At 42.7% G+C, this 25339-nt stretch overlaps 1 protein-coding gene across 1 annotated transcript in view; it reads right to left on the bottom strand.

Moving 5' to 3' along the window:
- ARFGEF2 (ARF guanine nucleotide exchange factor 2) overlaps positions 1 to 25339 on the bottom strand; it is an 88511-nt gene that overhangs the window by 3971 nt on the left and 59201 nt on the right. The window contains exons 26-35 of the mRNA XM_025853288.2: positions 20520 to 20671; positions 14109 to 14281; positions 11841 to 12001; positions 10674 to 10804; positions 10398 to 10527; positions 8382 to 8517; positions 7228 to 7366; positions 7065 to 7119; positions 5054 to 5168; positions 2372 to 2502 (exon numbers count right to left, since the gene is read on the bottom strand). Of these exons, the coding sequence (XP_025709073.1) occupies positions 2372 to 2502; positions 5054 to 5168; positions 7065 to 7119; positions 7228 to 7366; positions 8382 to 8517; positions 10398 to 10527; positions 10674 to 10804; positions 11841 to 12001; positions 14109 to 14281; positions 20520 to 20671 (1323 nt within the window). The remainder of the gene's footprint in view (positions 1 to 2371; positions 2503 to 5053; positions 5169 to 7064; positions 7120 to 7227; positions 7367 to 8381; positions 8518 to 10397; positions 10528 to 10673; positions 10805 to 11840; positions 12002 to 14108; positions 14282 to 20519; positions 20672 to 25339) is intronic.

Genomic DNA, 25339 nt, shown 5'->3' on the forward strand with positions numbered 1-25339 from the left:
GACTGCATTGTCCTCTCTTTATATTTTATAACGAAATTAGAAAGCGAGAAAGTCAAATTGTACTGTATGTGATAGAAGGTGTGAGTCTCACAACATACTATGAAAGAAACTGCCAAGCGAAGCCTGAGTGGCATCTTTAGCTTTATCAGATGGTGATTAATGAATATAGTAAGCTCAACAACTGTGTTTTCAAATGTGAAGGGAAAAAAATATAAAAATAGGTATAAAATCCTAGAAATTTTTATTGAACATGTTGCCTAAAATGGAAGACATACTTAGGGATTTTATATTTGTTGAGCCTTCTAGGAATGGAACTATCCTTCTTATAAACCAGAAATCACACAAAAAAGGAGAGTTTGCAATATTCCCCAAGTTGATCTATAGATCCAGTGCAATCCTTATCAAAATCCCAGATTACTACTTTGCAGAAATTGACAAGTTGGTCCTAAAATTCATATGGAAACAAAAGTGACACAAAATAGTCAAGACAATGTTGATAAAAGAAGCACAAAGTTAGAAGATTCATACTTCCAATTTCATTCAAGACACTGTGGTACTGGCATAAAGATGGACATACAGGTCAGTGGAACAGAACTGAGAGCCCAGAAATAAATCCTTATATTTAGGGTCAAGTGATTTCCAACATGGGTGCCAGAACAATTCACTGGGGAAAAAACAGTCTCTACAATAAATGATGCTGGGACAACTGGATATCCACGGGCAAAACAATAAAGGTAAACGAACTAAGGAAAGCGAACACAAAATAAACTAAAAAATGGATCAAAAGACCTACACGTAAAAGCTAAAATTATAAAACTCCTAAAAATAGTAACTCAGACTTCATTAAAACTAAAAGCTTTTGTGCTTCACAGGCCACCATCAAGAAACTGGAAAGACAATGCACAGAATAGGAGAAAATAGTTGTAAATCATGCATCTGATAAGGAACTAGTATCCAGAATATATAAAAACTCTTATGATTCAATGTTAGAAAGTTAAAATATCCAATTTAAAAATGAGCAAGGATTTGAATAGACATCTCTCCAAAATACACAAATGGCCAATAAATACAGAAGATGCTCAACGTCACTAGTCACTAGGGAAACAGAAACCAACACCACAGTGAGATACCACTTCTCACCCACTGGCATGACTGTGATAATTAAAAAAAGAAAAAGAAAAAAAGACAATAACAACCATTGATGAGGATGTGGAGAAACTAGAGACTCCATCCATTGCTGCTGGGAAGGTAAAATAGGATAGCTGTTCTAGAAGACAGTCTGGCAATTCCTCAAAAAGGTAGGCACAGAGTTAACATATGACCCAGCAATTCCACTCCTAGGTATGTGCTCAAGAGAATTAAAAACATGTCCACATAAAAACTTGCAAACAAATGTTCACAGCAGTGTTATTCATCATAGCCAGACAATGGGAATAACCTAAATGTCTGTCAATGGATGACTGGATGAACAAAATAGTGGTACAGCCATACAATGGAATATTATTTTATATATGAACACACATCCACACATATGTAACAACATGGATGTTACATGCTACATATACAGGCTACAATGTGGATGAACTTGGAAAACATTATGCTAAGTGAAAGAAGCCAGACACAAAGCTCACAATTTATATGATTGTATTACAAATGAAATATCCAGATTAGGCAAATCCATAGAGACAGAAAGTAGATCAGTGGTTGTCAAGGGCTGGGCTGAAGAGGGAAGGGGGAGTGACTGCTAATGGTGAGGGCATTCACTTTGGCAATGATAAAAATATTCTGGAATTAAACAGGGGTGATGTTTGCACAACTCTGTGATTATACAAAAATCTGAACACTCATTCACAGGATTTGCCAGCCCCTGAAGCACTTACATTTACAACCTATGGTGTAATGTTACTGTCCAACTTTTGGATACTCAATCCTCCGTCTTCAAGAATAACATATTATATAAAAGGCTGTACGTACACAGTCAACTTTAAAGGAAAAACTGGTATCTTTATCCATACAGTTTTCTGTTATTTATGGTTAAATTGTACACCAATTATGAGGGATAATCCCCTGATTAATAACACTCTTTTTCCAAAGCACCCAAGGTGGGGCTGGCATGTCAACAGTAGGATGCTGGTAAATTGGCTTTCTGGGAAATTTAAAGAAATGAAAAAAGAAAAAAAAGCCCTGAGTTTTAGTGTTTGCTGATTTCCGTCATATAAATATCACAGCCAATTTCTCAAGCCGCCAACATGCCATGACTGGAGGAAGGGCTGGGGAGTTGTGTGCCACCTCAAGCTGGCTCCAGCACAGCACTACATCTAAGCAACGTCCCTGCACACAAGGACATCCTTCTCGAAGCTGGTCTTATTACCTGGGCAGCAACCATATGTTCTGCATCTTCCTTTTTGCTTGTTGCAGGGTAGAACACGATGTTGTCGATGGTCTGTATCAATTCCAACTGGACCACACACTTGATGAGGAGGCTGGCAAACAGTTTCTGATCTATATTAGATGATAAAGATTAACCCTAATAATGATTCAGCCAGTGTTGAAATAATTATTCCCAGAGCTCCTACTCTGTTTCAGGCACGGTTCTTGATGCTGTGGCAGAAGAGTGAATAAGCTGGACAAAAACCCCATGGCAGAGACAGACAATAAACAGGATATTTAAGTCTAAGGTACAATATGCCAAATGATGATGACAAAGGTAAGAATAGGGATGAGGTAGAGATGGTGTCGGGGTGGGGTTGCAAGTTTAAACAAGGTGGTCAGGAAAGGGCTCTCTGCAAATGTGACACCTGAGCAAAGACCTGAGGGAAGGAGTCAGCTATGCAGGGACCCTATCTTCCAAGAAGCTTCTCTGCCACCTGCAGGGACTCCTACAGACAGCTCCGGACTGTGCCCTAAGCATTCCAGGCCCAGGTTCCTGCCGCAGCTAGACTCTCCAAAGTGGCTGGCTGTCAGTCTTGAGGGGATGGGGCTCTATTCCGTTCTTAGTTCCCAATCGCTTTCTGTCTGCTCTGGAGGTGTATCTGCTTCTGTTTCCCTCAAGAATCTTCTCTGTTCAAATTACTGGTGTGATTTCTGCCTACTGCCTAGACTCTGGCTAATATCTCTTCCCTCTATCTTTGTCTTCTCACTCTCTGGGGGCAGGGGTGGCAGCCCATGTTGGGCACTTCACTGGTGACTGATTTGACTATAATGAAAGTAGAGATTCCTTTTTCAACTTATTGTTATGGAATCAGAATGTTGAAATCATTAAACGAAGTGTTTAGTGATGGCAAACAAGGAGGATGGATCATCTTCAAGTTTTCGAAAGTGACTGTGAAATTTTGTGTGTGTGTGTGTGTGAATTTATATAAATTATCCATGTAGAATCAGTTTTAATTAAAGAATATGGTGGAGTTGCAGCACATGTACATTTAATTTATGCCAATTTAGTGACGTCACCTTGGACCACAAATGACAGGGGAAGAAACAGTCCAAGTGATGTGCGACTGTGCCTACTGCCCACTCACTGAGCTGATGCCCAAAGGGTGGGCTGCGCTGGGCAAGTGGGAGCATGCTCCCAGGAGGAAGGGCAGGGGTCTCAAGTCCCAGGCCCCTCTCAGAGCACAAACCTCTTGCTGCACCAAGAGTGGCTCTATTTAAAGAACTGTACGTGTACACTCCCACACAAGCCAAACCTTTGTCTGGAGCTGATGAGGCAGCAGATCTTGCTCACCGACCCCTGCAGAGACCCTGGTTATGCTGCAGATACTGAGGAACAGCGTGAGTGTCCAACATGGTGCCTTTTTAATGGATTCCAAGGGTGGTTATGTTTTATGCCTTCAAAAGATTGTTGGCGGCCACACGTGGCTGTGTCTAATACACTGCTTCAGAAGTTAACGGCAGTGTCGACACCAAAAGCCTGGAGTGTCTGAAGAAAAACAACAGGGCCACAGCTGGAAAAAGACCAGACCACAAAACCAGGAATGTTCCGGTCTCTCAGTCAGCTAAAAGTGTGTCTGAATCCCAACTCTACTACACAGTGGCAAATCACGTTATCTATCTCGGTCCCAGTACACGCAAATGTAAACAGCACCTCCTCAAAGGGCTAGAGGGATGATTACACGAGATCCCACACATGAAACACACAGTGCAGTGCCTGCCTCATAGTGACTGTTAAACCTGTTTTTTGAAGTGACAGTAAAACATGACCACAAGTAACACTGACAGACAAACTGATAAAAGTAATCTGAAACTCATGCCCAGAAAAGGGATCTCTAACACATGAAAAGCTCCTCCAAACCAATAAAAAAACTAACAGCCAATATGAAATGAGGAACGATTTGAATAGATGATGAAAAAACAGAAAGGTTCCTAAACACATGAAAAACTTCTCAGTTTCACTCATAATTAGAAAACTGCAAATTAAAACTACTCCAAAGATAGGAAGTATCACCTATGTGTTCCCGAGGATCATGTAAACAGGAATCTGTAATTATCTGTCAAAATGGCAAGTGCACTTCACCCAGCAGTCCTACTGCTAGGAATTTATTATACAAATAAACTCATGAATGACACACATTATTAGGTGATTCAATGTAGTACTGTTTGTAACAGAAAAAGATGGGGAATAATATAAACGTCCATTAGTAGGAACCCAATTAAGCAAATAATAGTACATCTATATCCTGGGCGGATAAATAGTATAAAAGAATGTGAAAGCTTTTTAGGTACTGATTTTGAATGGTCTCAAAAATACACTAAGTGAAAAAAGAATAACGCATAGTATTCTGTAATTTGTATAAAAAGGACAGGAGAATTCGTGTGTGTACATGCGCATGTGTTTATGGATATTATGCTCTTTCTTGCATATGGATAACAGTTGGAAATGCACACAAGAAACTGGTGACACAGGCTGCCACAAAGAAGGGACTGGCAGACTGAGGCACGGGGTGGAAGAAAGGCTTATCATGTTCACCTTTTGTACCTTGTGAATGTTTGAATACATAAACGTGTTACCTATTTAAAATAAATAAATGAAAACAACTAAAAAAAGCGGCCTTACTTGCATATGGTCTACCTTTCCAGCTGTCATCGGTTGGGTTAGAGAGTTGGCTCTGGCCTCTCTCAGAGGCATTTTTATCTATGCTGCTTAGAGACTGGCGGTCCAGATCCACATCCTACAAGTAACCCAGAGAGAAAAACAATGTTCACTTTCTTTACCCACAATTTAGTACCTGGGCAGAGATGCGCCTGTTTTGACACTGGGGGCCAACCTGAATTTAAGTGCCTTGCTTAGCTTGAAGTAAAATTATACTGCCTGCTTAATTAGGCTACATAAGAGAGACTACTAATGTCATGTATTTTCTCCCTCCCATTAAAATTTCACATTTTCTTATTCCTACTTAGAACGTGTTTCTTTATATATTATGATTTAACAATGAATGTGACATGGGGCGCCTGGGTGGCTCAGCCGATTGAGCATCGACTCTTGATCTCAGTTGATCTCAGCGTCATGAGTTCAAACCCCAACTCGGGGTCTGAACTCCAAGCCCAGCGTGGAGTGGAGCCTACTTAAAAAACAAACAAACAACCAGAAAACATAAGTGTGGCAAAATAATGAGGACAAGCTCAAAAATAAACTAGTGTGATAGCTTTTTATAAAACGATGACAGTAGACAGTTAACAAAAAAATGTTTAAGGTGCTTCATTTTTTAAGTTGCTACATACCAAATGCCTTTTTTTTTTTTTTTTTTAGTAGGCTCCACACCCCACTGAGGGAGTCAGGCACCCCCAAATGCCTTTTAAAATCTAATGGCCTTGGGGCACCTGAGTGGCTCAGTTGTTACGTGTCTGCCTTCGGCTCGGGTTATGATCCCAGGATCCTGGGATTGAGCCCCACGTTGGGCTCTCTGCTTGTCAGGAAGCCTGCTTCTCCCTCTCCCACTCCTCCTGCTTGTGTTTCCTCTCTCACTATCTCTCTCTGTGAAATAAATAAAATCTTTAAAAAAAAAAAATTTAATGGCCTTATGGTTATTTGGGAATAGAAGTTAATACAAAGCCCCTGTGCACCAAGGTTTTAAAAGTGAGATTTGAATCAGAACTTCTCTATGTGGCCTCACACAGAAAATAAGAACCACTATCTCACTGGTGTAGAGGAAAGCACTCTTTATTTAAGAGGATAATAAATAAGGATAATTATACCAAGGCATTATTTCTATCAGCAGAACACCAGAACTGAGAGTCCAGCAAGGGAGAATTTGTTCAATAGATTACAATAATGTACAGCCACTAAAAAATCTGCTCTCAAAGAATCTTTAAGAATCTTGAAAAATGCTCACATGTTGTTAGGTAAAACATTATGTGCCAAGTGCTCCTGAATTTCAAACATATGTGGGTTAGATGTGTGCCGTTACACCAAGAAAGAACTAGAAATGTAAACTATGGTTTTTATTGGGTGAGGTGACTTATTTTTTGTACTTTCTAAAAAAGATGTTAATGAACAAGTATAGATTTAAATCTTTTCTTTTTTTTTCTTTTTCAAGATTTTATTTATTTTATTTGACAGAGAGAGAAAGCACAAGCAGGGGGAGTGGGAGAGGGAGAAGCAGGCTCCCCACTGAGGAGGGAGCCTGATGCGGGACTCGATCCCAGGACCCTGGGATCATGACCTGAGCTGAAGGCAGACACTTAACCATCTGAGCCACCCAGGTGCCCGTTTTTGTTTTGGTTTTTTTTTTTTAAAGACATCTTTACACCCAACGTGGGCACTTCACTGGTGACTGATTTGACTATAATGAAAGTAGAGATTCCTTTTTCAACTTATTGTTATAGAATCAGAATGTTGAAATCATTAAACGAAGTGTTTAGTGATAGCAAACAAGGAGGATGGATCATCTCATGACCCTGAGATCAAGAGCTGAATGCTCCACCGACTAAGCCAGCTAGGCGCCCCTAGTTTTTAGATCTTATATAACCTTTTTTATTCACTTCTCAGAAAAGCATAAACTGTTTGGGTTCCTTAATTTTTTACTATAATACGAGATCAAAGAAAAGACATCAACAAAAAACCCTACCAAATGTTTTTCTGACGAATCTTCCTCCATTCCTACAGGTCTCCAAGTCAGCAAACTGAAGGGAATGCAAGAGAAGGAAAATGATCCATGTGAAAGGCAAACTGGAGTCTTAATATGTCTACCGAGCACAGAAATAAACAGCAGTAAGCACATTCGTACTCACACGTGTGGGATGGTTGTTTTGAAGATATCCAGCATACAACTGCATGTCTCATCCCAGACGTCAGGACTGAATTTCTCCCCGTTGGATATTACTAAGTTTTCTAAGCAATTGGTACCTGACCGAGCCAACTGCTCATTATCTGCAAAATAAAGCAACATCTATCATCAAACTTCCATTGCTGTTTTGATTCCCATCAGGGCACTGATGCTGCATCTTGCGCGGTGGAGATGACACGATGGGGGGCTCTGCAGGCTCTTATTTAAGGAAGCAACTATACAGCCAGTATTAAAACTTTTATTGTTTAAGCAGGCTATAAAGAGATAAAATTACTTACCACAGCTTTATTGCTAGGGATGGAAGGAGGTCAGTTTGCTACTTAATTAACTGACTTCTTATATGATGTATTAGTAAAGCATGGAAATATTAGACCAGCATTTCTCCCCTGAACACTGCCATACCAGTATCGACTGTTTTACCATTTATTTTAAAACTGAGTCACTTTTTGAAAAAAACACAGTGAAGCTTTGTCTTAAGCCAAAACTATCTATGGAATCCAGGTCAAATGTGCTACATGGGCATTTTTCCTAGCACGCACTACCTCTACACATAAGTACTCAAATGTTCACTGATGAAGCTGTTAATATTGACCTCCATTTAAAAAAAAAACATTACAGAAAATTTCAAATATAGACAAAAGTAGAAAAAAACAGCATAATATACAAAGGCACATCTTTAAGAATATAATAATTACATCCCATCTTTAGGAAATGCCTTATAAACTGGCTTGAGGAGTGTTTTTTTTTTTTTTTTAAGATTTTATTTATTTATTTGGCAGAGAGAGACTTGGCGAGAGAGGGAACACAAGCAGGGGGACTGAGAGAGGGAGAAGCAGGCTTCCCGCTGAGCAGGGAGCCCGATGTGGGGCTCCATCCCAGGACCCTGGGATCATGACCTGAGCTGAAGGCAGACGCTTAACAACTGAGCCACCCAGGTGCCCCGTGGAGATTGTTTTGATACTCTAAGTAAAAATACACATTTTCACCAATTATATATCATACTCGTTGGCATTACATTCTTGCTTTTACATATTGAAAAATTAATCTCTCAGTAAAAACTAAGTCAAGAAGAATGACACCTAGAGGCATTGCGAGTACCTTGTTTTACACACCACTGCAGCTGTGCAAACACATCAGACAAAAGCACTTCATTCAGAGCTTCATAAAACTGGGTGAACACATCACAAATGGCATAAAGTGCATGATTGCAAGTTGTTGTCATCCACTCGGATTTCTGGAAAAACAAAATGATAATGCTGAGAGGCCACTCTCCTTGTGGGGAGATGGCACTCTCCTACATCATGGGCAAAACTGTTCTGGTGTGAAATCTGGCAGTATGTGTCAATAGCCTTTTCAAAGCTCACACCCACAGATGCAGGAACACTGCTGGCAGGAATGGACCCTAAGAATCACAGATCTGTGGGTGAAGGTCTATGAATAAAGAGGTTTACACCACACTGGCATTTACACATTGAAAACACAAATACAAATACCCAGCAAGGCGGCAACCAAATTAAGTACATCTGTAGGACAAAAAGAGTCCCACGCTCTATGGACTGAGCCAGCCATGTGCCCCTGGTATTTCATTTTTGTAAAAAGAAAACACACACACAAGCAGCATGTGAAGGGGTTAAGAGTGGTTGCCTGTGGAAGCTGTGGCTTTCAACTGTTTTGTTTTTCTGTCTTCTGATTTTTTTTTTTTAAACATTTATTTATTTATTTTTGAGAGAGGGAGAGAGAATCCCAAGCAGACTCTGTGCTGAGCACGGAGTATGCCTCACAGCTCCATCTCATGACCCTGAGATCGTGACCTGAGCCGAAATCAAAGTCAGATGCTCAACTGACTCAGCCACCCAGGTCCCCCTCTGATTTGTTTTATAATGAAGAAAATTTTAAGTTACTTTAAAATACGATTAGAAGACTGAATCTAAGGCTGTGACTTCAACCATATTTTAACCAGGCAGAAGATGGAGGGAAATTTGCCAAAACATTAACTCTAATTTCTGAATGGTAAAATTATGAGTTTTCTGTATATTCTTAGTATTCCATATTAAACTTATGCTGCTTTTATACTGGGGGGGTAGATAATGGTATTCCTAATAGTAGGTAAAAAAGTGATTCTCTCTAAAAATCTTGATAAAGAATATCTTCTCCCCTTCCCTCTATCCCTAGGGAAGAAATAACAAAGATAACCAGAGGCATCAAACTTCCTTAAGGAAAAAAAAAGTCCTAATATTTGCCAATGTCATCTCCAACTGTAACTTCATTAAAAATTTTTAAGATTTTATTTATTTATTTGAGAGAGAGAGTGCTCATGGGGTGGGGAGGAGCAAAGGGGGAGGGAGAGAGAGGGGAAAGAATCCCAAGCAGATTCTTTGATGAGCGCAGAGCCCGACGCGGGGCCAAAACCAAGAATCGGATGCTTAAAGAACTGAGCCACCCAGGCACCCCGAAACTTTTTTTTAAAGATTTTACTTTTAAGTAATCTCTATACCCAACATGGAGCTCAAACTCACAACCCCGACATCAAGAGTCACAGACTCTACCGACTGAGCCGGCCAGGTGCCCATAAAAACGCTTTTAATGAGTTTTTTTTTAGGGACCAGAGACATTCCATTTTTTACTGACTGCTGAGAAGCTGGTATGAACCAAGTAACTGAGAGGAGCAGGTGCCCTGTTGAACTGGCAGGTACAATGCCCGAGGGCAAAGCAGGTGGGCCATGGTGACTTATTTCCTCTCGCCCTTCCCCAAATGGGGACAGTTTCTTAGCACTAGTTGATTCTGGTATAAGAGTGCTAAGAAGGGGGTTTCCATTTTATTTAAAAAATTTTTTTTAGAGATTTTATTTATTTGAGAGAGAGAGCGAGCACAAGCAGGGGGAGTGGGAGAGGGATGTGGGGCCCAATCCCAGAACACTGGGATCATAACCTGAGCCAAAGGCAGAGGCTTAACTGACTGAGCCACCCAGGTGCCCCGGGGTTTCCATTTTAAAACACACCTCCAGGAGCTCAAAATGTCAGACTTGTGTGGGGATGATGACATAACCCTGCGGCAGAGGAAAGCAGAGAGGCCTCCCCGGCCGTACCCAGGGCACTGTGTTAGTTATCACCTACCTCTGACTGCTGTTCAGGGAGTTTCATATTGTCAAAAATCCTGAACACGATTCTGAACAGGTCCTGCCACCAGTGCTTTTCAAAGGTGTGGCCGTAGCTCTTCATGATCTCGAACATGACCGTGAGTCCTCTGCAGGAACAAAGCCAGGCGCAGAAAGGGATGGGGGTGAGGAGGAAAGAACAGCAGAGAAGAGAGTGGGAGAGCATGGGGTCAGGTGAGCAGGTGACCGAGGCTCATTCTGTGACGGAAGGGGCACCGTCCTGGGACATGGTTACCTTGTCCGAACATCTAGCTTGCATCTGTTAATGATGCAGGAGAGCTCAAACAGGATGGGGAACCAGCCTCGGACCCAGACCCTGTCGCCAGGAGCAACATTCATGTCGTCGCTTGTGTATTCTTGTAGCACCTGCCAGGAGAGTCACCTCTCAGACACAGACTATGCAAGCAAAGGAAGAAACTAAAAGGGAACTACATGAAGATTAAGGCCCCACACATTTCCCCCTCCTAACAACATCCATTCAGCAAGGGCAGGATAGGGAATTTCCAGGAGGCAAACACAAGCCTCTCCCAAGTGCATGCGGGCAGTTATGCCTACGGACCTCTGTAGGTTTTAGAATAAGTTGAGTGGGCAGACCACTGCTGGGTTAACTTAGGCACTAGGACATGAAGTCAGCTGTTCAAGGTCACGCAGCTAGGAACTGGAAGTCTTTCCAGTCTGGATGTTAAACCCCACTCCCTGCCCTACCTCTGGGATTTCGAGCCCTTTGATCTGTAACCACTCTTGAAGCGTGGTACTGTCTGCTGTAATGAAATTTCTTTATCAGCTCTGGTTATCCAACACTAGGCAATTTCTCTCTGTGCCTCTGTCAACTCCCCCATACAATGGGGACATAATTGCCAATCTCATAGGTCTAATGTGGAAACTAAATAAATCAATACACAGAAAAGATCTGAAGGAGAGAACTGTATCAGCTGTCACAGTTTAGATGTGCTTATTTCTACCCAATTTCAGTATGAGACTGTCATTTAAACCAAGCGGGCCTCTTTGGAAAGGTGAGACATAACAGAAAAACCCCAAACATTTCTGGGAGAAAACAAAAGGTGATTTTTTAAAATGTGACTTCTCAGCCATGTCACAATGGTGAAATGTCATTTCCTTAAGAGGGAGGTTTGTTTTCTTTCAAATAGGAAGGTCTATCTTCTTCAACTTTGGCAAAATTCAAAGCTAAATACCCATCTCCTACAAAAACAATTAGAATACCAGGTAAAAGTTCAGTAGGAGTAAAAGAAGTAATTTCATACATACAAGAGGAGAGAAGGGGTAGAACCCCAGCAATGGGCAGCATTTAGGGCAAACATGCATTTCTAAAAGCGTAGCTGGAACGCTCTTTGCGATTCCTTTTCTCCTCAGTGCCCAAGCAGGAGGAGAGGAAATGACGTACCCGAGGCCTCTCGGAGACGTATTTCCCACAGAAGCGGATGAGCCGGATCGCCTCCATGCTTGTGTCGGGGAAGGCAGCATTGCAGGCAAACTCCGACAAGCACTTCACAGCGTCCTGAAAGGAATCGATGGCTGCAGGGAAATGGTGCTGGAAAATAGTTGCTGCGGAAACAAAGCCATGTTTTTTATAAGACCAGGAGATTTAAAAATGGGGATCGAACACCCCCCACCCTGAAGGGACTACTTCTGTGAAAATCTAAGAAAAGCATGTCACTATCTCTAGAAGATAGCATTTCTTATTAAATTATTCAGGAATGAATCAATTGGGCACTGCCTGGGCTAAACTGGTTCCTGAGCTCCAATATGCACTCACTCACTCACTCATTCATCATCATTTACTGAGTGCCAACTATGTGCAAAGCACAGTTGTGGGCCCTGGGGACAGAGGTGACCAATTAAATTTCCTGCCTCACGATACTCGTGCTTCAATGGGCAAGACAGACAATTGCCTAAACCAATACATATGTAAAATATAAAATAATCTCAGGTTGGGTGAGTGCCGGGTGAGGGGACTGAAGGCAGTAGGGGCTGCTTAGGCTGGGAGTCAGAGAAGGACTCTCTGAAGAGGCCCTACCTGACAAGTGTCCCTAAGGAAGTGAGAGAGGACAAGCCATGAGAAAACCAAGTTTCACCAGGATGCCACGGTGTCCGTTTCAACTTAACTATTTTAGGGTGGAGCTTGAGGAAATGGAGAGGACAGTGACCTCTGTGTGAAGCTGGCCCTCAGTGGTCTGCCTGATAGAAGCTGAGCACCGGACAAAGCTCTAGCCCTGGTTCGGTGATCCTCAGCACACTCCTTTAATTCCCCGGCCATTCCTGTCCTAAGACAGCCCTTTGGATTGTGGAACAGCATCTCCAAATAAAAGGGCATCTTCCTCTGAACAGGAAGCAGGTAGTCCACCAGTAGTAGAAACGGCAAACAGTAGACTTTCAAACAGCAGCAGTTCTTCTGGGAGTTCATCAGTTCATTCTGCTCAGCAACAACCTCCAGGATCCGTTTCTCAGGAGCCAAGACCACCTCTTCAGCAGTCTCAGGTTCCTCCCCCAGAAGTTAGAATGACTGTCCCTCCTTTAGCAACAAGTTCTGCTCCAGTGGTAGTGCCTTCTACTGCCCCAGTGACTTACCCTATGCCTCAGACACAAATGGGATGCTCCCAGCCTGCTCCTAAAATGGAAACCCCTGCTATTAGACCACCCTCTCATGGCACAATTGCCCCTCACAAAAATCCAGCTCCAGTGTAAAATTCATCTGTTGTAGTCCTCAGTGTCAATCACATTAAAAGAACTCACAGTGTTCCCTCTTCTGTCCAGCTACCTTCAACCTTCAGTACACAAAGTGCTTGTCAAAATTCAGTACATCCAGCAAATAAGCCAATTGCTCCCAATTTCAGTGCCCCCTTACCATTTGGGCCCTTTAGCACATTGTTTGAAAACAGTCCTACTTCTGCTCATGCCTTCTGGGGAGGATCTGTTGTTTCATCTCAGTCAACACCAGAATCTATGCTATCAGGAAAATCCTCATATTTGCCAAATTCAGATCCTTTACATCAGTCTGATACTTCCAAAGCTCCAGGTTTTAGACCACCATTACAGAGACCTGCTCCAAGTCCCTCAGGTATTGTCAATATGGACTCGCCATATGGTTCTGTAACACCTTCTTCTACACATTTGGGTAACTTTGTCTCAAATCTTTCAGGAGGTCAAATGTATGGACCTGGGGCACCCCTTGGGAGGAGCACCCACAGCTGCTAATAACTTCAACAGACAATATTTTTCCCCACTTAGTTTGCTGACTCCATGTTCATCAGCATCGAATGATTTTCCTGCACAGTCAGTATCCTCTGGAGTTCGCGCACCTTCGCCTGCCCCATCATCAGTACCTTTAGGGTCAGAAAAGCCCAGCAATGTCTCTCAGGACAGAAAAGTTCCAGTCCCTATTGGGACTGAACGTTCTGCACGTATCAGGCAAACTGGAACTTCAGCTCCATCTGTTATTGGGAGTAATTTACCCACATCAGTAGGGCATAGTGGCATATGGTCCTTTGAAGGGATTAGTAGCAATCAAGACAAAGTAGACTGGTGTAACCCTGGTATGGGAAATCCTATGATTTATAGGCCAATGTCCGATCCAGGAGTGTTTTCACAAGAGTAAAACAGGAAAAAGTGGTCACCCTTTTAGACTTGCAGGTGGGACATTAGAGCCACTTACTGACGATGTGGCCTGTGGTCTGGAAGGCCAGCTCCACAATGTTCCCGTCATGATCCGAGGCTGCCTGGTGGAACACTGCAAAGATGTTCTTCCAGCCCGAGCGGATGTTGGCTGCCTGGGAGTTCACCATCTGCGCGATGCAGCGGATCACCATGTCCCGGATGGTCGGAGACCTAAGGAAAGAACGGGGCAGCGATGTCATCTGTACTTTGAATGGTAGGAAGAGAAATGAACACGGCATCACTTAGAGGCAGTGCATTAAAAAGACCGCATTTTTATTTTTCTATGTTTATTTTGTTTTTTTGGAGCCCAACATGGGGTTTGAAGTCACGACCCTGAGGTCAAGACCTGAGCTGAGATCAAGGGTGGGATGCTTCACTGACTGAGCCACCCAGGCACCTCCCAAAACCTGCATTTTTAAAAGGCACATAGTAATCCACATTCATTAAAAAAAAATAATAAACTAGAGACCACAGAAAGAAAAACACGTTAAGACAATCACCGTGGCAGACGGTCGCGTGCCTTCCCAGCAGCTGTCCTCCCACCTCCTTGATAGCAGAACTTTGATTTCACGCACACGCAGCAACATGCCCGAGCTCGGGGAGTCGGTCATAAACAGGGCAAGACAACATGACAACCTTGGTTCACGTGCCAGGCCCTTGATACCCCAGCCTCCCTTGCAGTCAGGAGAGCCACATGACCAGTTCTAATTATACATAAGAGAAAAATCTGTGGGAATGGGAAGGGGAGGGGTTTCTACTATAGTTTTGGTTTTGTCGTATAAAGAATACGCATGGTAGGCTCTGCCCCTTTCCTGGTATCCCCATTCTGAACACAGTATGATGCCTTGAACTAGAACCTCTGTTCAGCATCACAAAACAATAGGCTCAAAGGTAAAAAGTAATCCTGTGGATGGACAAACAAAGGGACAGAAAGAAGCTGGGTCCTTGGGCACCTGGGTGGCTCAGTCAGTTAAGCGTCTGCCTTCGGCTCGGGTCATGATCCCAAGGTGCTGGGATCGAGTCCTGCATCGGGCTCCCTGCTCAGCAGGGAGTCTGCTTCTCCCTCTCCCTCTCCCCCTTCCTCCCCTGCGCTCTCTCTCAAATAAATAAAATCTTAAAAAAAAAAAAATAGCAAAAAAGAAAGAAGCTGGGTCCTCAATGACAATTTGGGCTATGGAACCAAAGTTGGGTCTGCTTGCCTCTGACCTGTTATGTAACAATACACGGCCTTGTGGTTTAAGGCATTGTTGGTCAGTTTTTCTGGATGAAAACCTTTACACTAATAATACTCATAATTCTCCCAGGCAGAGATGACTATTCCTAAATTCTTGGTGCATATCCTCTTCGATTTTTAGGCAGGGATATATGTGTACGGTAAACACATATACATGGATGGAAATACACATATGTAATTTAAGATGCACAATTTTAAATTTAATTATTACAAAACAGAACCTGAAGACAGAAAAAATGGCCCATTTTCTGAAGCAGCTGCAAGGTTCAACATGGTGTTACCTGGATATTTGCAAAAGGTTAGCATGTATGTCTTGCAACCTATTAGGACACGTGCAGTTATGGGGTGAGCTCTATTATCATACAAACAACAAGAAGCAAGGCTACACAAACTATCTCTTCCACACCACTAGCTTTGAAAGCCATTAGAGTGGCTTTGGGATTACAGACTTGACTAGCAAATTTCATCTGGCTTACAGTAATATTCATGTTCATCTGCGGGATCCATACTAACTGATAAGAGGTCATTTAGAGAAGGCAAGGAGAAAGTCAAAACAGAGTTAAAAAGTCCACAAAGCAAATATGTCACTCACAGATAACAAAGGATTGACTACATACCTATGTGACTTTAATATATAATACAATTGAATTCATGACTGCCTCCCCTTCATGGGGAAGAAAAGTAGCTCATTGGGAAGAACTACATGTACTTTTTTAAGATTTATTTAAGAGAGAGAGAGGGAAAGAGCATGAGCAGGGTGGGGACAGAGGCAGAGGGAGAGAATCTCAAGCAGACTCCACTAAGTGTGGAGCCCAATGGTGGACTCAATCCCGAGACCATGACCTGAGCTGGTACCAAGAATAGGATGCTCAGCCAACTGAGCTACCCAGGTGCCCCTCTATAGGTACTTTTTTTTTTTTAAAAGATTTTATTTATTTATTTGACAGAGAGAGAGACAGCAAGAGCAGAAACACAAGCAGGGGGAGTGGGAGAGGGAGAGGCAGGCCTCCCGCTGAGCAGGGAGCCCGATGCAGGGCTCGATCCCAGGACCCTGGGATCATGACCTGAGCCGAAGGCAGACGCTTAACGACTGAGCCACCCAGGCGCTCCTACATGTACTTTTTATTTCTTTATTTTTTAAAAGATTTTATTTATTTATTTGATGAGGGGGGAGAGGAGAGAGAACAAGCAGGGGAACGGCAGGCAGAGGGAGAAACAGACTCCCCGCTGAGCAGGGAGCCTAAGCCGAAGGCAGAGGCTTAACTGATGGAGCCACCCAGGCGCCCCTACATGTACTTTTTAAAATGTTTTTCGGGGGGGTGCCTGTTGGCTCAGTCAGTTAAGCGTCTGACTCTTGATCTCGGGGTTGTGAGACTGAGCCCCGTGTCAGGCTCCATGCCCAGCAGGGAGTCTGCTTGTCCCTCTCCCTGCTCACACGCTCTCCCTCTCTCTCAAAATAAAATCTTAAAAAAAAAAAAAAAAAGGCAATGCTTTTTGGGGTGTTTGGATAGCTCAGTTAAGCATCCAGCTCCTGATCTCAGGGTCATGAGTTCATGCCCTGTATAAAAAGTAGTAATAATAAGGGGCGCTTGGGTGGCTCAGTCAGTTAAGCATCTGTCTTCGGCTCAGGTCATGATCCTGGGATCGAGCCTCACAATGGGCTCCCTGTTCATTGGGGAGCCTGCTTCTCCCTCTCCCTCTGCCGCTTCCCCTGCTTGTGCTCTCTCACTCTTGCTTTCTCTCAAATAAATAAAATCTTTTTAAAAAAAAAGTTTACTTAAAAAAAGAAATTAAGATGCTTTTTGCCCAGGGGCACCTGGGTGGCTCAGTGGTTAAGCGTCTGCCTTCGGCTCAGGTCATGATCCCAGGGTCCTGGGATCTAGCCCCGCACTGGGCTCCCTGCTCCGCGGGAAGCCTGCTTCTCCCTCTCTCACTCCCCCTGCTTGTGTTCTCTCTCTCGCTGTGTCTGTCAAATAAATAAAACCTTTAAAAAAAAAGCTTTTTGCCTAATTATTAAAAGTAATGTGATGACAGTAAACATTTTGGAAAATGTAGAGAAAAACATAATGAAACAAAAAATTCCTTTATGTGACAGTATGATATTTCACATGGAGAGATTGGTAAAATTGTCCTTATTACACTGTCCAATTCCATAACCCGACCTTTTGACTAAACTGTTAAGCATTTCCCGTGTCATAAACTTTGTAAACATCTTTAACAGCTGCACAATATTCCATGTTGTGGCTGTACCAACATTGTCTTAACGCTCTTTTATATTTAGGTGGGATCTGGTTTTTTAAAAATTATTTTGTGTGATTTACAACGTTTTGTTGTATTTCAAATTAATTCCTTAGACGAGTTACAGAAGTGTAGAATTACTGAGTCAAAAGGCAGAGAAATGTTAAGGTTCTTGCACATTGCCCAAATGCTTCTGAAAATGTTATAGCAAGTTACAGTTCCATCAACAGTGTCTGAGAGTGGCTGGCAATGTGTGATTCTAAACTTACTCTGTTCGTTTTCAAATGCTGGCTGAGCAGCCACGGGATGGGCGGGGGGGGGGGGGGCCTGGGACTCTGGCCATCAGTGCCACCAGCCAACCAGGCTGGCTGCCACGTCAGGCCTCCATCTCCTCAGCACTCACAACAGTGTCCCCAAAGGTAGGAGGGTATTTCTGCGCATACGCTAAAATCAGGGGGGATGTGCACCTGGGTGGCTCAGTCGATTGAGCGTTGGACTCTTGATTTCAACTCGGGTCATGATCTCAGGGTCATGAGATCAAGCCCCACGTCGGGCTCCTTGCTGGGCATGGAGCCTGCTTAGGATGCTCTCTCTTCCCCCTGCCCCTGCTCTCTCTCTAAAAAAAAATAAAAATAAATAAAACAAAAATCAGGGGTGATGCCAGAATCTGGAATGGGCTTTATTGTCTCTTAAAATGAGCAGTAAGGTGATGAAGAGAAAAACCAAGAGAGAGAGAGACATATCAGGGAGACTTTTCTGGTGCCCTTTTTGTTACCCCAAAGGACCCACGTTGGCTATGGCCTTTGAACTCGTAAGCTTTCTTTTTTTTTTTATTTTTTTAATTTTTTTAAAAGATTTTATTTATTTATTTGAGAGAGAGAATGAGATAGAGAGAGAGAGAGCATGAGAAAAGGGAGGGTCAGAGGGAGAAGCAGACTCCCTGCTGAGCAGGGAGCCCAATGCGGGACTCGAGGATCATGACTTGAGCCGAAGGCAGTCGCTTAACCAACTGAGCCATCCAGGCGCCCTCTTTCTTTTTTTTTAAAGATTTTATTTATTTATTTGACAGAGAGAGACACAGTGAGAGAGGGAACACAAGCAGGGAGAGTGGGAGACGGAGAAGCAGGCTTCCCGCTGAGCAAGGAGCCCAATATGGGGCTGGATCCCAGGACCCTGGGACCATGACCTGAGCCGAAGGCAGACGCTTAACCGATTGAGCCACCAGGCGCCCCAGCTTTCATTTTCTTTGAAAAACAAACAAACAAACAAACAACAGTCTAAGCAGATCTCATGGACACATTTTAGTGGCAGGGACAGACACCTGAAAGTCATCCTTGACATTTCTTCCTTTTATGCCCCATAGCTAATTCATCAGCACATGCTGTATGCTTCCTATTCAAAATGTATGCAGAATCCAATCTCATGGTGCCTCACCCCCTTGGTCCAAATCTGAACAATTACCGTGGCTTTTCATTTTTCATGGATAAATGCAGGATGATCCCTTAACATATGTCAGACTATTTCACTTCTCTGCTCAAAAGCCTCCAATGGCTTCTGTCTTTCACAGAGAACAAGCCAAAGTGCTGACAAAGGCTGACAGTTCCTCCATGCCCCAGGCACTCTGCCACCACTAGGGCTTCATCCTCCAGGATTTTTTGCCTTTTTCACTCTGCCTGGCTACCCTGGCCTCCTTGCTCCTCCTCCTTATGCCAAGCACACTCTGCTGCAGGGTTTTTGTTCTTGCTCTTCCCTCTGCTCACAACACTCTTCCCAAGACCACATACAGCCACTCCTGGCTCGTTCCTCACTTTAAGGGTCCACTTAACCAAATGAATCTCGGCTGACTGCCCTGTTTAAAGGAGTGCTTCTAGTCTTATCCTCTTACCTTGATTTAAACATTTATTTACTTATCTATCTCACTGGAATATAAATAAGGATTTTTTTTTTTTTTTTAGATTTTACTTATGTATTTCAGAGAGAGAGAGAGAGAGAGAGAGAGAGAGAGAAAGAGAGAGAGTGTGTAAGCATCAGCAGGGGCAGAGGGAGAGGGAGAAGCAGATTCCCTGCTGAGCAAGGAGCCCGATGCGGGGCTCGATCCCAGGACTCCGGGATCACGACCTGAGCCGAAGGCAGACGCTTCACTGGCTGAGCCACCCAGGCACCCCTACACAAGGATTTATTGTTTAATTTCATTATGGAAAACTTCAAACACATTTAAAAGAGGATATGGTGTACCCATGATGATTAAATCAGGGCCAGATGAAAACAGGAATTTTTGATTGTTTTAGTGCTGTATACTTGGCACTCAGACTAGTACTAGCAGCTGGCAGGCTGCAGTAATACAGGCCAAGTGAACGCATGAACAGGGTGAGTGCTTCACAGGGACGCTGTCCTGATCTCTTCTATCACTCTCCCGGGGCAGAAATGATGGGTCATATAATTCTTGACCTTGTTTTATTTGTTTGTTTATTTTTAAGATTTTTATTTATTTATTTGACAGAGAGAGACACAGCAAGAGAGGGAACACAAGCAGGAGGAGAGGGAGAAGCAGGCTTCCTGCCGAGCAGGGAGCCCCATGCGGGGCTCGATCCTAGGACCCTGGGATCATGACCAGAGCCGAAGGCAGACACCTAACGACTGAGCCACCCAGGCGCCCCTCTTGACCCTGTTTAGGATGCCTTAGCAGTGGCTCTTTCTCTGAATGTCAGCACCCACCCCAATAAGAATGCATGGCACATTTCTACTAGTTGTGGTGGTATCATCTGTCCTTCTGGGAAAGGTCATATGCAGATCTCAGTGACGTACTTAGAAACAATACCTGTGAATCACAGTCTGTTCATTTTACCTGTTTCCATCAACAAAGGAAGAAAATAATTGTGTGATTAGCGTTAGGAGGTCTTTTTAGACCTCCAATGGGGAACTGGACAAGGCACATACCTGTTTTTCTTCATGATATGCTCAAAGGGCCTCAGAAAATCTTTCTGGAAACGAAAGTTGGCTAATTCTCCCTTCTCGAGAAACTTCATAGAGAGCTGCCTTAAGGAGTCAACAGCAAAGATCGCCACATCTTCATTGGGGTTACAGCCAACCTGAGCAGGAATGGGAAGTGAGGTGAGATAGGCACAGTACAACAATTGTGGATGTGGGCAGCCTGCCTTCAGAACAAATGCTCTGGAAAAACACACCTAAGGAGAAAAGAAAATGGTGTTTCTTGGCTACGACCTGGGCAATTCTGTTTTAAGTTTAAGGATGAAAGATTAGTACTGCACATTTAATTAAAATGCTTTCAAATGTGCTATTTAATTTTTTAAAGATTGTGGCAAAATACACATAAAACACAAAAGTTACCATCTTAACCATTTTGAAGCACACAGTTCAGTAGTGTTAAGGACATCCACATTGTTGTGCACATCTCCAGAACTCTAGCAAAGCTGAAATTCTATACCCGTTAAACAATTCCCCACGTGCTAATTAATTTTATCCGAGTATACAGGACAAGTCAAAAGACTTTAAAGTCTCTGTAAAGCCTTTTCTTTTTTTTTTTTTTTTTAAAGATTTTATTTATTTATTTGACAGAGAGAGAGAGAGAGACAGAAAGAGACAGCAAAAGAGGGAACAAAAGCAGGGGGAGCGGAAGAAGCAGTCTTCCCATGGAGCAGGGAGCCTGATGCGGGCTCAATCCCAGGACCCTGGGACCACGACCCAAGCCGAAGGCAGATACTTTAATGACTGAGCCACCCAGGCGCCCCTCTGTAAAGACTTTTTATACTTGCCCATATCTGTCGCCTGATTATAAATGAGTATCATCGGCCTCAAAAAATTCAGCACAAATATTAAGGCTTTTCAATTTCCTTAAAATTGTACTTGTCTATAGTTTACCTACTTTTAGAGACTGGAGTTATGGGTATATATTTGGTTGGTGCTTCTCAGACTTTTCCCTCAAGAAGAATCCCTCAAGCAGAGCAAGGGAATGTTTCCTACCAGAACCCCTGCCAAGGGATCTGGGGCATCTTGCAGTAGCCTGCTCCAAGCAAGAAACTTCACTGGCATGTGGTCTGACCTGAAAAGGTTTTATTTTTAACAGAAGTAATGTTGCAATGTCACTTGAAATAAAAATTGGAAACATCAATAGGAAATAGTTACATAATGGTATGTTCACAGACATGGAGTAACATTTGGCAGTTAAAAAATATGTCCAGCCTTTAAAAAAAAAAAAAAAAAAAAGAAGAAAATTCTATCACATGCTACAACATGGATGAACCTTGAGGACATGATGCGAAGTGAAAGAAACCAGTCACAAAAGGACAAATGCTGCATGATTCCAGTTATATGAGGTAGCTAGAGTAGTCAAATTATAGAGACAAAAAGCAGAATGGTGGTTACCCTGGACTGGGGGAAGGGGCAGGGCAGAGGAAGGAATGGGAAGCTAGTATTTAATGGGTTTGGAGTTTCTGTTTTACAAGATGAAAAAAGAGCTCCTCAGATCTGCTGCACAAAATGTGAATGTACTTAACACTAATAAACTGTACACTTATAAACGGTTAAAATGAAAAATTTTATCTGTATTTTACCCCAATCTGAAAAAGAATAAATTCATACATACTAATAACATAGTTAAATATTTAAAATTCCTTGCTAAGTGGAGGAAGCAAGTTACAAAATGATATGTGCAATACCAATTATGTTTTTTTCAAAAAAGCAAAAGAAACCAAGACAATATTATCTGTATTTCTATGAGTATATACATATACACGGGCATAGAAAAATGTCAGGGTATACACCAAACTGGTAATAATTAGTTTTGGGGAGGTTCAATAGGGGAGTGGTGATGGTCAAACGCGGCTTTAACAGTAATTTTTTTAAGGTGTTTATGTCATGTTTATTAAATTAAATACTAATAAAAAGAATATTCCTCTCCTAAACATCAGGATTCAGGAAATCCTGCAGCAGGAATACACTCCATGCTTATCGTGCAGCTCTGCACACCCCAGGACGCACACGTGTCCTAATTTAGAAGAGAAACATGGGACCGTTCCCAAGACTCTCTGAGAATGCCAAGAGCTAAGTTACAGCTGTACTCAGCCATCCACTTCTTCAAACCTATGAGATTCTTACGTGCTCCAGTTCCCAAGGGGAAGCAGAACATCTTCCTGAAGTGGTAGAAAGAATGAAGACTCCAACAGGAAGCAACTGAGTTTTCCACAACTTTGTGCTTAATGGCTCTGATGAGATGGAACGACACTGGTAATGAAGGTGACAGCCATGAAATGTCTCATTACTATCTGTCAGCCTACATCCTGAGCTGCCTGTAAGTGACCCACAGATAACCAAGAACTGGCATCTAAAGAGTCTTGACAACAGAATTGCAGGTGGGAAAGGTAACTTGTACAAACTGATGTTCTCTCCTGAAGAAGTCCCACTGAACATGAAATCCAGACTCCGAAAAGCTGGGAAAGGCTTACCAAAACACTTTTGGATTATTACTTCTGAGAGAAAAAAGGATCCCACAGCTGCTAGTGGAAAGATTTCATGGAACAAGTGAGCAATGTTTGCTCCAGCTTAGTGGTCACAGGCTTGGATGAGAATACAATGTAAGGTACAGTAATGGTAATGGTTCGCATTCCCTTTCTCAAGCAATTTCACACCAATTAAGTCAACTGGTCCACTAGGAAGTTACTTGCCCAGAATAGTGAGAAAGATGGTTGCTGAGCTGGCTGATTACTGTAGGTGACAGTGAGTGCTACCATTCACTCAACAAACAGTTGCTGTGGGTCATGTGCAGGCTCTCGTGGCTGTGTCCTCCCTGAGGATTCAGATAAAAGGTCACCTGCTTCTTTTTATAAGTTTCTTCCATTCAATGGAGAGAGTGCAATTCTCTTTTGGATAAACTGTTTTTTACTCACAGTACTTTTAAGCATCTGTATTACAACTCTTCTTCTGCAGGAGTGAGAAAATTGCTTTGAAATTATGGAGTATGTTTTGGTAGGAAATAGTGCTATTAAGCTATTACTTTTAAGAAGTTAATGGAATCACAGATGCATACACACACACACAATACATATACATTCTGATTTTTAAAAGTCTTTATGTGTGCATGTGCCTATACGTACGTGATGAAACCTCCAGCGGAGAGGAACAAGGGTAGTCTGGTTTTCTCTCAGCAGTTTTCAGTTTTAGAACACATAAATCTCTAGCCTGTTTCTGATGTAAAAATAAATGTTAGTTTTCTAGGGGTGCTTGGGTGGCTTGGTTGGTTAAACACCAACTCTTGATTTCGGACAGGTCATGATCTCAGGGTTGTGGGATGGAGCCCCATGTCAGGCTCCATGTTCAGTGGGGAGTCTGCTTGAGATTCTCTCTTTCTCTCTCATCGCCTTTCCCCTAGCTTGCATGCATGCGTGCTAAGTAAGCAAATCTTTAAAATGAATGAATGTTAGTTTTCTCAACAAAGGTTTCAGAAGAGTGGTGGCAACAAAAGCCAGAATAGAAGAAGCAGTGACATTAACAGTGAAACTATATAGAACATAACTTAACTTTGGTCATTCAGGAGACACTAGAGGATTTTGCCATGTGTTCAAACACCAATGTTTGTCCAGTGACTATAATGATTTTGTGGTGTTAGCCTAGATCCTGGATATGGGATATTAAAGTATTTTTAATACCACTAAGATTTTAATTTCATACTCCACAAGTTCTAGCAATACCTAAATATGTTCCACAGGGAAAATGAATTATGAGTATCCTCTGCTTCATGCAATGTCACACTGCACCACTTTGCTTTTTTTTTTTTTTTAAGATTTATTCATTTGCTTGAGGGAGGAGGGAGAGGGGCAGAGGAAAAGGGAGAGAGAGAGTCCCAAGCAGATTTTGCACTGAGCACACAGCCTGATGCAAGGGCTCGATCTCACCACCCTGAGATCATGACCTGAGCTGAAATCAAGAGTCGGACACCTAACCGATTGTGCCACCCAGGCACCCCATGTACCACTTTGCTTTTATGAAAGACCTACCTTAGTATCTATTTTCACTAACCACACACACAAAAAAAACAAATCCAAAGAGGATTTTTGCTTTTACAAAAAAAAAGGTGAAAAGTGAAAATAACATTCAGCATTTGTTTGGCAGCGAGCTGTTACAGAGGCAGCACGTGGCCAGCAGCAGGAGGGGTGCTGCCAAGCCCCTTCCCCGCGAACTCCACTCAGCATCTCAGCATTAAGCCACCAGCGCTCTGAACTGTGTCAGTGAGCATTTTGGGCTTTATCTCGATTCTCTGCATTGTTGTTATTTTTTTAAAGATTTTATTTATTTGACAAAGAGAGACACAGCGAGAGAGGGAACACAAGCAGGGGAAGTGGGAGAGGGAGAAGCAGGCTTCCCATGGAGCAGGGAGCCCGATGTGGGGCTCGATCCCAGGACCCTGGGACCATGACCTGAGCCGAAGGCAGACGCTTAACGAATGAGCCACCAAGGCGCCCCGATTCTGTGCATTGTTAGCAAAATGTGTCCTAAAGTATCAGAAAAGCCTAAGAAAGGTTATTTTTGGGGTGTGGGAATGCTCAACAATTTTTTCATATAAATTAATGGTAACCATCTCTCCGCTTTACACCATTTCGGCTTATGAAAGGTTTCATAGGAATGTTCTACTTTTGGATAGCAAGGAAAGCTGTATAGGTACCTAAACTCTCTCTCACTTCTTCTTTGTATATAGTTGCCTGCCTTTTTCTGGACACCGATGGAGTGGTTTTTGAATTCGAAGA

This window comes from Callorhinus ursinus, unplaced genomic scaffold (genome assembly GCF_003265705.2).
Source record: "Callorhinus ursinus isolate GAN/ISIS: 27379988/994484 unplaced genomic scaffold, GSC_fseal_2.0 scaffold53, whole genome shotgun sequence".
Taxonomy (NCBI): domain Eukaryota; kingdom Metazoa; phylum Chordata; class Mammalia; order Carnivora; family Otariidae; genus Callorhinus; species Callorhinus ursinus.